Genomic DNA, 13,385 nt, shown 5'->3' with positions numbered 1-13,385 from the left:
CCATAATTGTTTCAGAGCAGTGATTCATAAACTTTTTGGTACCTTCCCACTCACAAAGTTCCCCTGCCTCCCCATAGAGTTCTTGTTTACATGAGTTATTATCTATCACTATCTACCATATTAGAAATTAAAACTTCTTAGTATTATGAAATAATTTTTACAACTCCTTGAAAGAATCTTTGGGACCCTAGAAATCTCTGATGGGGTGTAGGAACACAATCTCACGAGCTGTCCTTGTTTAACCAAGTTCCGACCCATACAGAAGTCTAGGATGGTTGAAGGGAGCTCCTTGACGGAAAATGGTGAAGGGGGAATGGGTGGCTGATCTCCAAGTGTCCTTCACTCTGGGAGCCGCTGCTTTCTTTTTACGATTTTGAGTTGAAGGATACTACCCTCCCATCTGAGCAGCCATCTAAGGATGGTGGTGGTGGGGTTCAGCCACTTAAATGGGCAATTGTACCCCCTAACCTCTCTCCCTCCCAGACAAAAGAGTGCCTACCAGTGGTATCCAGCAGCAAGTTCCTGGGGTTGAGGTCCCGGCATAGCACACCCTGCTGATGTAGACCCTCAAGAGCCACCAGGGTCTCCGCTGCCCACTGCTTGACCTGTTCTTCCTTCACACACCAGGCTCCGCCCCTGTGGCCTGGACAGGCCCGGTTAGCATGTGGACAGTCCTGACCTGGGAGCTCTTTGCGTTGATCACTCCCATGACCATAGCCCTCTAGTACCCGGCCTGCCCCCTCCCGGATCCAGGAGAGACCTCCCAAGGGCCCCCTGTTGGTACTCCACCTAGTATTCCGCCTGGCTTGGTGATGGAACGGACCTCTGCCCCGACCCGGGCTGCTGGTCAATGCCTCATCCCTTCTTAGGGCCTTTGGAACCAGGCCAGAAGGTGAGGTAGTGTCTTCTGAGGTCAGAGTGTCCTGTTCAGAGGAAGGAATATCTGTCCTGAATTTGTGTCTTCTAAAAGCATCTTCACAGGATGAAACTCCATGAGACCCGAGCACCTGAATTTCCCTGGACGGTTTGGATACTTTGCTTCCAGAATTCGGATCAGGACCCTTCAAATCCTTCAACTCTTTCTGATGGTCAGGAACTCTGTCCTGAGGCCTTGATGAAATGTTGGAGGGCTGGGGTGATGCCTCGGATGCAACACTGAACTGTTTGGTGTGATTCTGGGGAAGCAGAACCGGGGTCAGGAGACTGAGACCAGTATCAGGGGGACCAGGGCCAGCTTTCCCCTTTTCTTGGTGATCACCCTTGGTGCAGCTGGGCTTCTGATGGGGTCTAGGCTGAGAGAGGAGATGGGACCAGAGAGTTCCTCCTGAACCAAGCAGAAGGAACAAGAGAAAGTGGTGGGATGGGTGGAGTAGAGGAAAGCCCAGGACATTCCTCACTAGCTGCTTAGCCCTGCTCCACCCCACCCCAAATCCCTCAAACAACAGCACAGATCTTTTGGGCTACCCTCTGGCTCTACCTATTCCCACTCCCCTTGACACCCTTTGCAGCATCAGATTGGTCTTCTCCCTGAGCCCTCTCCACTCTTCTCAACCACTCTAAATAAGATATAGTTTAAGTTCCACCTCCTCATACTGGGTCATACTACGTGAATCTCCATTCCCTTAATAACATTCAATTCTCCTTGACCATGTTTCCTCCCAGTCAGTCATACTGTCCATCTCTTGATATGACTTCCACTCTATTTTCCTAACTCTTTCCCATATCCAGAAAGTTCTTTTTCTTCCTCACCCCACCCATGTATTATGTCTTCTATTACAGAGATTCCTAACATTTTTGGTGGCAAAGCTAATGAGCCTTTCTCAGAATGATTTTGCTGTCTTCATATTTGAAGGAAATGTTAAATTTCAGCTAGAAGTTAGTATAAATAAAGATTATCATTCTCTCCACCCAAAGTCACAAACTCCTTGAAATTTATTCATAGACCCTTGGGGTGGAGGTAGGGAGAGCTATGGACACAGTTTTAAGAATCCTGTTCTGTTAGAATGTAAGCCCCATGGGGGCAAGGGCCATCCCTGTTCTTTTGTCTTTCCATCATTTATAGAGTACAGTGCGTGAGAAGTGCTTAATAATTTTTTTTAAAATAATTCATTCATTTGCTTAACACTTAAGTGTGTACAGATTTAATGTGTTTGTCTTCTCTCTTCAGCTGACCTAGAGATTTTTTTTGTTAGCTGGAACCAAGTCTTGCAAAGATGCATAGAAAACCAATTTGGTCCTTTGCTTGGAAGATGATTAGTACTTAGTAAGTCTCCCTCCTTCCCTTTCCCCCTCCTTTCCTCTTCTCTCCCTTCCTTTCTCTCTCTCCTTTTCTCCATTCCTTCCTCCTTTCCTACCTTTCTTCTTTCCTCCCTTTCTCCTTCTTTTCTTCCTTCCTTCCTCCCTCCCTTCTTTCTTCCTCACTTTCCCTTTCTTCCTCTCTCCCTTCCTCCATTTCTTCCTTCCACCCTGTTCCCTTCCTTTTCCTTATAAAAATGCCCCTCCTCCTTCCTCTTTCTCCTCCACTTTAAGGTACCAAGGCCTTTATGGTATTTAACATTTTAAAAGAGAAGATTAAAACAGCTGCCTTATTCCAAAGGAATAAATATTTATCAGACAGAATTTTCTGGTTTATCTCCTAGAGGAGATATTTTTGGTGAATTAGGATCCTTTAGGTAGGTGGTTCTCCAAGTGTGGTCAAGGGATCCCAGAAGGTTCTTGGGACCATTTCATATAATCCATTAGGTCGTATTCATACAAAGATGGTAGAATTTCCAATATGTTAAATATCAGTAGAGGGAACCAAGATGAACAAAAGCTCTTTGAAGAGGTCCTTAATTTTTAAGAGTATAAAAGGGTCCTGAGACTAAAAAGTCTGAGAACTTCTGCTTTAGATATATCTTAAAGGGAAGGGGAAAGAGCAGGAATGAAAAGGAAGGAGAAGGGAAGGCAATTCTGGGGCTACTGAGAAGAATTCTGGGTTGGTGGAGGGAACCCAGGTGGATGGATTTAGATCTAGGGTTCCCACTTACCCTTCACGTGTTCCAAGTGCAAAAAGATAGAGTCCTCACTCACGGAGTAGCGAAGAAGCTTGGCCATGTAGGGAACGCCATTGGGGATGATGGTAGGGCGATCCCAAGTCTCCACATGACACTTGGGAAGACTCTGGGGAGAAGACAAACCAACTCTAAACAAGGTAGAGACAGGGCTCAAGGAATATCACCCCATCAGAAAGGCAGGGTTCCCCAGGCCTTAGCAATGTCCACCCTAGAAGCCTGGCAGTAGTAGAGTTGACTGACAAAGGGACTGGGACCAAGAAAATATGAATATGCAATTGAATAAGATTAGAAACAAAGGTGATGCAGCTGGGGCATGTTCTCATTAGCCTGCCCCCCCCCCCCCCCCATAAGAGCCTATAGCTAGACTCTCTTGCTACTGGAATCTGATTTCAATCTATCTACCCATCATGGATCAAGTTCCTATAGCAAGTAGGTACAATTTTATAAGTGGGAATACAAGAAAGTTAAGACTTTGGGAAACTGCATATCCATGGTAAATTCCATGCCCTGTTTGTAAATTAAGGTGCCTTTACTCAGAACAGAACCCTTCACCTGCAGAATGGTTTAGCCCCTAAAAGGGTTGTCCTTTTTGCAGAAAATGGAGGCCCTGGAGTAGAATCTTCATTAGTCAGAACTTAACCATTCTTTGAATCCCCAGAGCTTAGATTAGTAACTAGCATATAGTAAGTATATTTTTGGTGGGGGGGGTTAGCTTTGAAAGCAAGAGGGATGGTCCCAGGAATAACTTGGAAGATTTAATGAACTCAGGGGAGGGGACTTGGCTGAGCTCAGTGGTTTCTAAGATAGTTTATTACTCCATGTGATGGAGAAAATGTTGAAGAACTGTAAGGGGAGGGGGTTCTTCTAAGAAGGAGAGGTAAATACACTTACCTTAACTACAAAAGTTCCCCCAGTGGCAGGGTCCTGGACCAGCTGAACCTATAAATGATTAGGAAAAGAAGGTCAGGTGGGCTAATACTGGGCTCTTAGGGAACCCAGGACCTGATTTTTCAGTTCTGAAATGTCAAGCCCTCCCAGGTTCTCTCCATTAGAACCAAAGAATGTCAGAACAAAAGGAAACCTCTAGGAAGTATCTAGTTATTGAGATCTTTCAGTTTTCAGATGAGAGAACTGAGACTCAAAAGTGGTCAAAATGATCTCTCCCAAGTCATATATCAAATTAATGGTAGAAATGGGGCTAGCAATAATTCAAGTGTGTGTGTATATATATATATATATATATATATATATATATATATATATATATATATAATGCTTTATGATCTATAAAGCTCTTTCCTCACAAATATCCTCTGGGGTAGATACTACAAGTATTATTACCCTCATTTTACAAGTGAGGACAGGCTAAAGCCCTCTAGGGTAGATACAAGTATTATTACCCTCATTTTACAAGTGAGGAAATGCTAAAGCTAAGCAATTTGGCCATGGCCATGTAATTCTTAGTCAGAGCCAAGATTCAGGTTCAGTTTTATCTGTCTCCAAGTTCAGTACCATTCTCTCAATAATACATTCCCTAAACAGGCACACATGCACAAAAATATTTATAGTAGCCCTCTTTGTGGTGGTAAAGAGTGGGAAATTGAGGAGATGTCCATCAGTTGGGGAATGACTGAACAAATTGTGGTGTATGAATATGATAGATTACTATTGCTCTGTAAGAAATCATGAACAGGTAGACTTCAGAAAATCCTGGAAAGACTTGCATGAACTGATGCTAAGTGAAATGAGTAGAGCCAGAGAACACTCTACACATTAACAGCAACATTGTGTGATGATCAAATACAATGGACTTGTTCTTCTCAGCAGTACAGTGATCAAAGACTATTGTAAAGAGCTTGTAATGGAAAATGCCATCATATCCAGAGAAAGAAGTATGGAGTCTGAATGCAGACCAAAGCATACTATTTTCCATTTTAAAAATTTGTTTTACGTTTTGTATTTTTTTTACTGACTCATGCTTTTTGTTCCCTTTTGTTCTGATTCATTTTTCATAACATGACTAATGTGGAAATATGTTTAACATAGTTATACATACATAACCTGTTTCAGATTACTCACTGTCAAGGGGACAGGGGAGGGGAAAAGGAAGGAGGGAGAAAAATATGGAATTCAAAATCTTACCAAAAAAATGTTGAAAACTACCTTTGCAGCAAGGGTAAGTGTAGTTGCCATAATTGATTAAAAATAAAAAAATATATTTTTTTAATTGGGATGGAAGGGACTTTTGGCAACCAGCTAGTACAGTGGATCATACCCTGGATATGGAGTCAGAAAGACCCAAATTCTATTTTAGTTTTTAGGTTTTTGCAAGGCAAACGGCATTAAGTGGCTTGCCCAAGGCCACACAGCTAGGTAATTATTTAGTGTCTGAGACCGGATTTGAACCCAGGTACTTCTGACTCCAGGGCCGGTGCTGTATCCACTATGCCACCTAGCTGCCCCTGAGAAAGACCCAAATTCAAATCTAGCCTCATACTCATACTAGCTGGGTTAGTTACTAGGGCAAGTTATTTGCTCTCTCAGTTTCCTCAGTTATGACATGTGATAACGATAGCACCCATCTCCCAGAGCTTCTGTGAGACTGAAATGACAAAATATTTGTAAAGTGCTTATCACAGTTCTTGCTATGCAGTAGATGCTTATTAACAGTTTTCTTCCTTTTGTCATAATTTTTTGTTTGTTTGTTTTTGCAAGGAACTGGAGTTTAAGTGATTTGCCCAAGGTCACACAGCTACATAATTATTAAGTGTCTGAAGTCGTATTTGAACTCAGGACCTCCTGACTCTAGGGTCAGTGCTCTATTCACTGTACCACCTAGCTGCCCCTGGCTATCATTTTTTTTTAAGGAGGGAATGTTGTATGTCTGCTTCTGTGATTTTATCAGGGTAGGGAACTTTGGGTTTGGAAACTTGCACTACTATCTTGTTTATCTCTTTGAATAGAATTCTTTTGGGCTGAAGGAGTTGATTTACAGTGAAAGATATTGGTGGTGACTATTTCTAAAGATCTTAAGATAACAAAAATGATCACCCTGAGGTCTCAGTGAGACTATTGTTTACACTAAGGGTAAGGAGTCACCTGAGTGCAGAACTTTCCTAAGACTGTGGGACAAGGCCCTCTCAGGAGAATTTCATTGCCTAATGATTGAATTTTTTGAGGTATAATTCTAGCTTTAATATATTCAACTTTTAAAAAAATGAAAACAAAGCTCAATATAATGTGACAAATTTGCTCCAATAGGGTATATATGTATGGAAGAAGAAGAGTGCATATCACTGGGTCCCAGACTTTGGGTTTTGGAGACAGGCTACCAACTCTCCCTTCAGTCTGCATTCACAGAACTCTTCCTCCCATTCTTGGCAGAAGAGGAGAAGGGTCTGGAGCATGTATGAATTGGGAGGATTTCCCATCCATGCTGAGGAACCAGGAAGGGGAGGGTGGAACAAAGTGAGGTTATATATATTTGTTTTCTTTTGCATTTATTTTCCTATTAGTAAGAACCAATGTTAACACAGTGTAGTCAAAATGTTGGAATCTATGAATGCATAGGATGTGACTTTTGAGAATGAAATTCCTTGCAAGGTGGAGGCTTAGTGATAGATGATTCCATATTAATTTTGGAACAGTATTTTATTTTTACTACAGTTTTATTGCCGAGATATGATTATGCCTGAGCCAGCAAGGAAAGGGGTTATTGAAAACAGCTTAGGCTATAGTCTGGGTTTCCTTAAGTGGTCACACAGGACACTATAGGCTAGGGCATCTAGCACGACCCGACTGGTAGCTTGACTAGAGTACCATCTGGTGGACAAATTAGTATACTACACTCAGCTAATCAAGCTGTTAGATACTAGAACAGTGGAATGCAATCCTTCTGTAAATTTAGGAAGGCAGCACTAATCCCACAAACCAAAGAGTCTAATCTGGGAGCCAGTGTCACCTGTGTTCCAGAATCAGCATATGAACTCAGATCTTCCTGAAGATAAGGCCTGTCCTCTCTTCCACCATATTAGTTTGGATCCCACTATAATCTGGCTCCCACTCAGTTGTCCATTCTGATTTTTATTCTTAACCTCCATACACTGTTTGTCAGCTGTTATTCCCCAGTAGACCAAAGAACTGCTTTATATGAGCATATAACCAGTAACTTCCCCTACCAAAAAAAATCCCAAAAAATTAAGCTAGTCAAGAACCCCTACTTCCAGGTGATTAGGCAAGTCTTCTAGAAGTGAAAGGTCATTTCTTCTCCCTACCTTACAGAAAACATCCACAAAGAGCAAATTACCCAGGGTCTGGGTCATTGGATATATAATTTTTTAATGTGTGTCTTTTGTTGTGGGTCAACCCAACCTGTAATCTCCTTTAGTGGCCAGCACTGCAGAGATAGAATCCTATATCTAGAATCAAAAAAGGATCTCAGAAGCCAAATATCAAATCCAACCACCTTGTTTTCCAGATAAGTAAACTAAAACCTGGAGAGGCTGTGACTTATCCAAGGTCATACAGTAGGTACATGGCAGAGCTGGGATTTGAACCTAGGTCTTTTGAATAGAAGGGATAGCTAGGTGGTTTAGTGGATAGAATACTGAATCCGGAATCATCTTCCTGAGTTCAAATCTGAACTCAGACATTTACTAGTTATGTGAACATGAGCAAGTCTTAACCCTTAACTCAACTCTGCTTGCCTCAGTTTCCTCATCTGTAAAATTAGCTGGAGAAGGAAATGGCAAATCACTCCAGTCTTTCTTCCAAGATCTCAAATGATTTCATGAAGAGTCAAACACAACTGAACAACAATCACAACCTGTGACTCCAAATCCAGAACTTTTTCCCCATTGTGCCATACTTTTTCATAATGTTGTCATGGAGGATACTGGTATCTGAGGCACAGACTTGGGACTAGAAGAAGTCAAAAAAGTCCTCTGTAACCAATCTCTTCATTTGACAAATGATGAAATGGATGCTCTGAGCAGTAGATAAAGCAATAGTCCTGAAATCAGGAAGCACTGAAATCAGGAAATTCAAATTCAACTTCAGACATTATTAGCTGGGTAACTTTGGGCAAGTAATTTCATCTCTGTCTGCCTCAGTTTCTCTACTGTAAAATGGGATAATAGCAGTTACTTCCCAAGATTGTGAGGATTAAATGACATAATATTTGTGAAGCACTCGACACAGTGCCCACATGGTAGGTGGTTATTAAATTAAATGCTTTTTTTTTTCCCAAGCTGGGACTCAAAACCGAATCCTCTTTTTTTCCATAGCTTATCTTTAATCCATACATTTCTCCTACATGAATTACCACCTTACCCTCAGCTCTAATAGCATACAACGTATTGTTGCTGTTCAGTCACTTCAGGTATATCTGACTCCTCATTACCCCATTTTTTTTTTTGTAGAATGATTTGCCATTTCCTTCTCCAGCTAATTTTACAGATTAGAAAATTGAGTCTAACAGGGTTAAGTTACCTGCCTAAAGTCACACGACTAGTAAATGTCTAAAACCAGATTTGAACTCAGGAAGGAGAATCTTCCTAACTTCAAGCCTGGCACTCTATCCACTTTGTTACCTAGTTGCCCCAGTTGCATGCAAATTGTATACAATTTAGTAATTACCTTATTGATATAAATATGAGCCTTACCCATAACCCTAAATGAGATGATCTTGAAAAGAAAAAAAAGTGGTGATAGACTAGAAAATAGCATTGATTTTTAGACTGCTTATAGGTTTTATATGAGTTAGATGTAGAGAAAAAATGAGGCTCATATTCAGATCAGTTTTGTAGTTAAAAACATTGCCTTGTCCTGTTTTCTAATTATTTTCCATGTCCTACACTTCCATGCTTTACTAGACCCTTTGTTCACTGAGGACAGGGAATGTCTTCTGCAGCTTCTGTATCCTCCACAACATCAATGTTTATTAACTGATGAAACTTGAGTAGCAGTTGAACAATGGGGAAACATTCAGATCCTGTTCTCTTTGGGAGCTTTTCATGTTATGCAAGCTTAACCAACTTCTTAAAAGCCTCTCTAGTCCACCTCTGGTCTGAATGATTTTTACTCCCAGAAAAGAAATGGTTTTGAGTTTACATTTAGAGTTTTTCAGTGTGATAGCATGGTGGGAGAGTCTGACTTCCATGATTCATAGCTAAGTTAAGAGGGCTTGAAATCAAAGAATTTCATGACATAAGCAGCTACTCATGGATCCAGTTCCACTACTGATCTGCTCTGTAACCTGCCAACGTGGGTGGGTTCACCTCTCCTCAAGCAGCCTTGAGACACTATTCCCATTCTTTTTCTCCATGGTTCTAGGCAGTGTGGACACTCACTCTACAAAAGCTCAGAATTCCCAAGCTCAAGCAACAGACTAACCTCAGCCACCCTGAGTAGAAAAGAAGGAAGGGAATAAGCATGTATTAAGTACAGTGGATAGAACATTGACCTTGGAGTCAGGAGGACAGGAGTTTGAATCCAGCTTTGGACAGTTGACACTAATTGGCTGTGTGACCCTGGGCATGTCACAACCCTGATTGCTTCCCATCCAGAGCCATCTCCTGTCATCCTGATTCATATCTGGTCACTGGACCCAGATGCCTCTGGAGGAGAAAGTGAGGCTGGTGACTTAGCACAGCCCCACCTCACTCATATCCAATTCATGTGCTTGCCATGGCATTATTTCCCTGATGTCATGATCTTCTTTGAGAATGAAGGACAAATATTAGGTACTTAATATATGTTAATTGAATTGAATTTGCAGGAATTGTGATAAAACTTTAAAAAAGTTATCTCATTTAGTTCTCACAACCACCCCAATAAATAGGTGCTATTATTAGTTCCATTTGACAGATGAGAATTCTGGGACAGTCGGTTAAGTGTCTTTTCTCTGGGTCATACAACTGGATTTGAAGTCAGGTTTTCCTGACTCCCAGTAGCCTAGGAAGATAGGAGAGATAATGATAGGAGAGATAATAACCACTTATTATGAGATGACCTTTTTGTTTTTAATAGAAAAAAGTTACTTTATTCTATAAGCAAAAAAAAGTTAAAATTCTTTTTTTTTTGTAGTGCAATGGGGAAAGATTATTTTAGGATCAAAGATTAAAAAGACCTGTATATGGAACTAAAGCCCCTAATCCCAATCAATGTTCCTTTCCTACTGCAGGTCACTTCATAGTTGATCATATTGAGAAAGAAAAGGCCTCCGTGAAATGTTGGGGCAATCCCTACCGTCAGGATGTTGGGCAAGGTTCCCTGAGGGATTCAGGCCAACATATTTTTCTTTGACCCTTGAAATGTGCAAATAATGTAGAAGAATCCCCACTCATTCTACCAAGAAAATACTTTCCTACTCTTTGGAGAAGCCAGTCCCTCCCTGTTCCTAGGAATGCTATTCTTGCTATAGAAACCTGAAAGAGAGAAGATTTATATGGAAAGATAACCAGAGTGGGGATTGGGAGTATTAACTTTGGAGTCAGAAAAGTAGAGTTAGAAATTTTGCAGTGTTACCCCTACTTACTTGCTGTGCCTTTGTTCTGATAATTCTTCCTCTTTATCCTTTATACGAACAACATATATTTATCCTTGCTTTGTATATATTTGTTTCCCTTTAGTCTCCTTCATTAGATTGTAAACTCCTTGAGGCAAGGGAATGCCTTTTGTCTCTTTTTGTATTCCCAGTATTTCATATTGTGCCTGGTACCACTTGAAAAACTTTTGTTTATCGAATGAATGAATGAAAATTATTTCCCCTCATTTATAAAAATTAGGGCATTGACCCCTAGATTTCTTTCTAGTCTTAAATACCATGATCCTGTGAATATGAAGGGCTGCTATCTGGAAGAGGGAGTGGACCTGTTTGGCTTGGTACCAGAAGGTCGGAATCAGGACCAGTAGTGTATTAAAAAGAGTCAACTTTTAGTGCACCATAAGGAAAACTTTGTAACTTTTATAGGGTTTCTTTTCTTTCTTTTTTTTTTTCCAAGGCAAATGGAGTTAAGTGGCTTGCCCAAGGCCACACAGCTAGGTAATCATTAAGTGTCTGAGGTCGGATTTGAACTCAGGTACTCCAGGGCTGGTGCTTTATCCATTGATCCACCTAGCCACCCCCACCCCCCCAGGAGTTTTTAAGCCATGGCCAAATGGCTATTTGTCAAATATATCATATCTGACATTAGTCCCTAAGGTTTATAGCCTGGTTCAGATCCTGACCAGTTGTGTGACCCTGGACAAGTCAGGAACACTCTTCTGTTCCACAGTTTTCTCATCTGTAAAATGAATAAGTTGAACTTGATGGTCTCATTCAGTTCTCAATCTATGATCCTATGATCTTTGAGCTGTCCTAGACTTGGAATCAGAAAACAGAGGTTACCTCGGGGATCTTAAGCAAATCATTTCCTCTTCCATGGGCCTCTTTGTAGAAAGAGGCAAGCTTAGATCCTAGCTTCTTAACGTGTGTGTGTGTGTGTGTGTGTGTGTGTGTGTGTGTGTGTGTGTGTGTGAGAGAGAGAGAGAGAGAGAGAGAGAGAGAGAGAGAGAGAGAGAGATGGACTCTTTTATACCTTATTCAAATAATAGTTTTAAATGCATAAAATAAAATATATAGGATTAAAGTAAGCCGAGTATATCAAAATATACTTCTCAAATCTTTTTAAAAATAAAAATATGAAGACACCCTGAATTAAAAGGTTAAAACATTTCTTGGATCTTCTGATCTCTAAGGTTCCTTTCAACTCAAAATCCTACAGCCCTCTCAATCTATGAGATTCCCTGATTCCATTTGTTTGATTGCAAAGACTGTTGACTTTTCTTTGGCCATTAGGTGTCTATCTTGTAATTAGAATAGAAATCCCCCTAAACAGGCCCACTGACCAACCCAACCTGCACAAGCTGTACCATGTTTTTTTTCTTTTGTTTGTTTCTTAAAAAAATAAGAAAGAAAAGACTCTGATTGTCTTTTGGGAAGAAAGTTTCTCAAAAATACTAAAACCCAGAATAAATCCCCTCCATTCATTGCCAAATGGGAATCCCCACCACCTTGGTCCAAGAGAAATGGTACTGATGTGCAAAGTCAAATACATAATGGACTGAAAACTCTACCCCTAAAATATGGAGCTAAGACCTCCTCTCCTATAGGACATTCCTTTGCCAAAGGAGGCAGAACCTAAATTATAGGCTCAGGACTGCAAAGAACTATAGGGAGTATCTCATCTGATGGAGCAAGAGAAGAAAGAGAATAAGCATTTATATAATAATCAGGCATGGGGCTAATTGCTTTTTACAATTATTATTTCATTCAATCATCACAACCACTCTGAGAGGTAGTTGCTGTTAGAATTTCCATTTTACAATTGGGGAAACAGATAAAGCAACTTGCAACTTGCCCAAGGTCAGTAAATGTCAGAGGATGGATTTGAATTCAAGTCTTCCTGAGCTTAACACTCTATCCATTGAATCACCTGGCACATTTTTTCAGATCAAATGAAATCAGGTTGCCTTGAAGTTTGATATCAGAGACCAGATTCCTGGCCCCCAGCCTCTCTCTCTTCTATACTATCACACTAACACTGGTAGAACAGAGGCAAGACAATTTAAGGTGTTTTGATTGTATGTGCTTTCTCATTTTGCTGTCTTTCTCTCTTAAGTGTCAAATAGTCTTCTTGAACAAAAAGCAAGTTCCAAAAGAATTTTGGGACAACAAGGACAAAAATTTGAAGGTACACACATAGCAGTGTGATACAAGGGACAAAGGACTGAATCTACACTTAGAGGGTCTGGGTTCAAATTCTTCCTTTGATTCCTCTTGTGTCATATGTGAGTCAAATTAGTCTCTTGGAGCCTCTGATTTCTCATCTGTAAAATGAGGTTAGGTTAGATGATTTTGGAGGTCTATTAGAATTCTAAATCTGTGATGCTATGATCAGTTAGGAATATTCAGTCCTTGGAGAAAGGATCTGTCTTTGTATCCCCAACTTAGCATAGGGGCACTCAATAGAAGCAGCTTGGTGGTTCAGTGATTAGAGTGCTAAGTCAAGATGTGCTGAAGTCAAGATGACCTGAATTCATAAATGACCTCTGACACCTATGAGCAGTGTGACGCTGGGTAAATCACTTAATTTCTATCTACCTCCTTTTCCTCAATTGTAAAGTGAGGATAATAGAGCACATACCTCCCAGGGTGGTTAATGAAATAATATTTATAAAGTGTTTAGCATAGTGTCTGTACATAGTAGTTTGCCTCAGTTTCCTCAACTCTAAAATGGGGATAATAGTAGGACTAACTTTCCAGGGTTGCTGTAAGGATCAGATAAC

The 13,385-nt window shown here is 40.6% G+C and overlaps 1 protein-coding gene across 1 annotated transcript in view; it reads right to left on the bottom strand.

Annotated features, from left to right (window-relative positions):
• The window catches only part of RPS6KL1 (ribosomal protein S6 kinase like 1), a 36,956-nt gene that overhangs the window by 6,938 nt on the left and 16,633 nt on the right, over positions 1-13,385 (bottom strand). The window contains exons 5-7 of the mRNA XM_074235714.1: positions 3,948-3,995; positions 3,030-3,162; positions 500-1,324 (exon numbers count right to left, since the gene is read on the bottom strand). Of these exons, the coding sequence (XP_074091815.1) occupies positions 500-1,324; positions 3,030-3,162; positions 3,948-3,995 (1,006 nt within the window). The remainder of the gene's footprint in view (positions 1-499; positions 1,325-3,029; positions 3,163-3,947; positions 3,996-13,385) is intronic.

The sequence above is a fragment of the Macrotis lagotis genome, chromosome 4, assembly GCF_037893015.1.
Source record: "Macrotis lagotis isolate mMagLag1 chromosome 4, bilby.v1.9.chrom.fasta, whole genome shotgun sequence".
Classification (NCBI taxonomy): Eukaryota; Metazoa; Chordata; class Mammalia; order Peramelemorphia; family Peramelidae; genus Macrotis; species Macrotis lagotis.
This window is presented reverse-complemented; position numbering and strand designations above follow the sequence as displayed.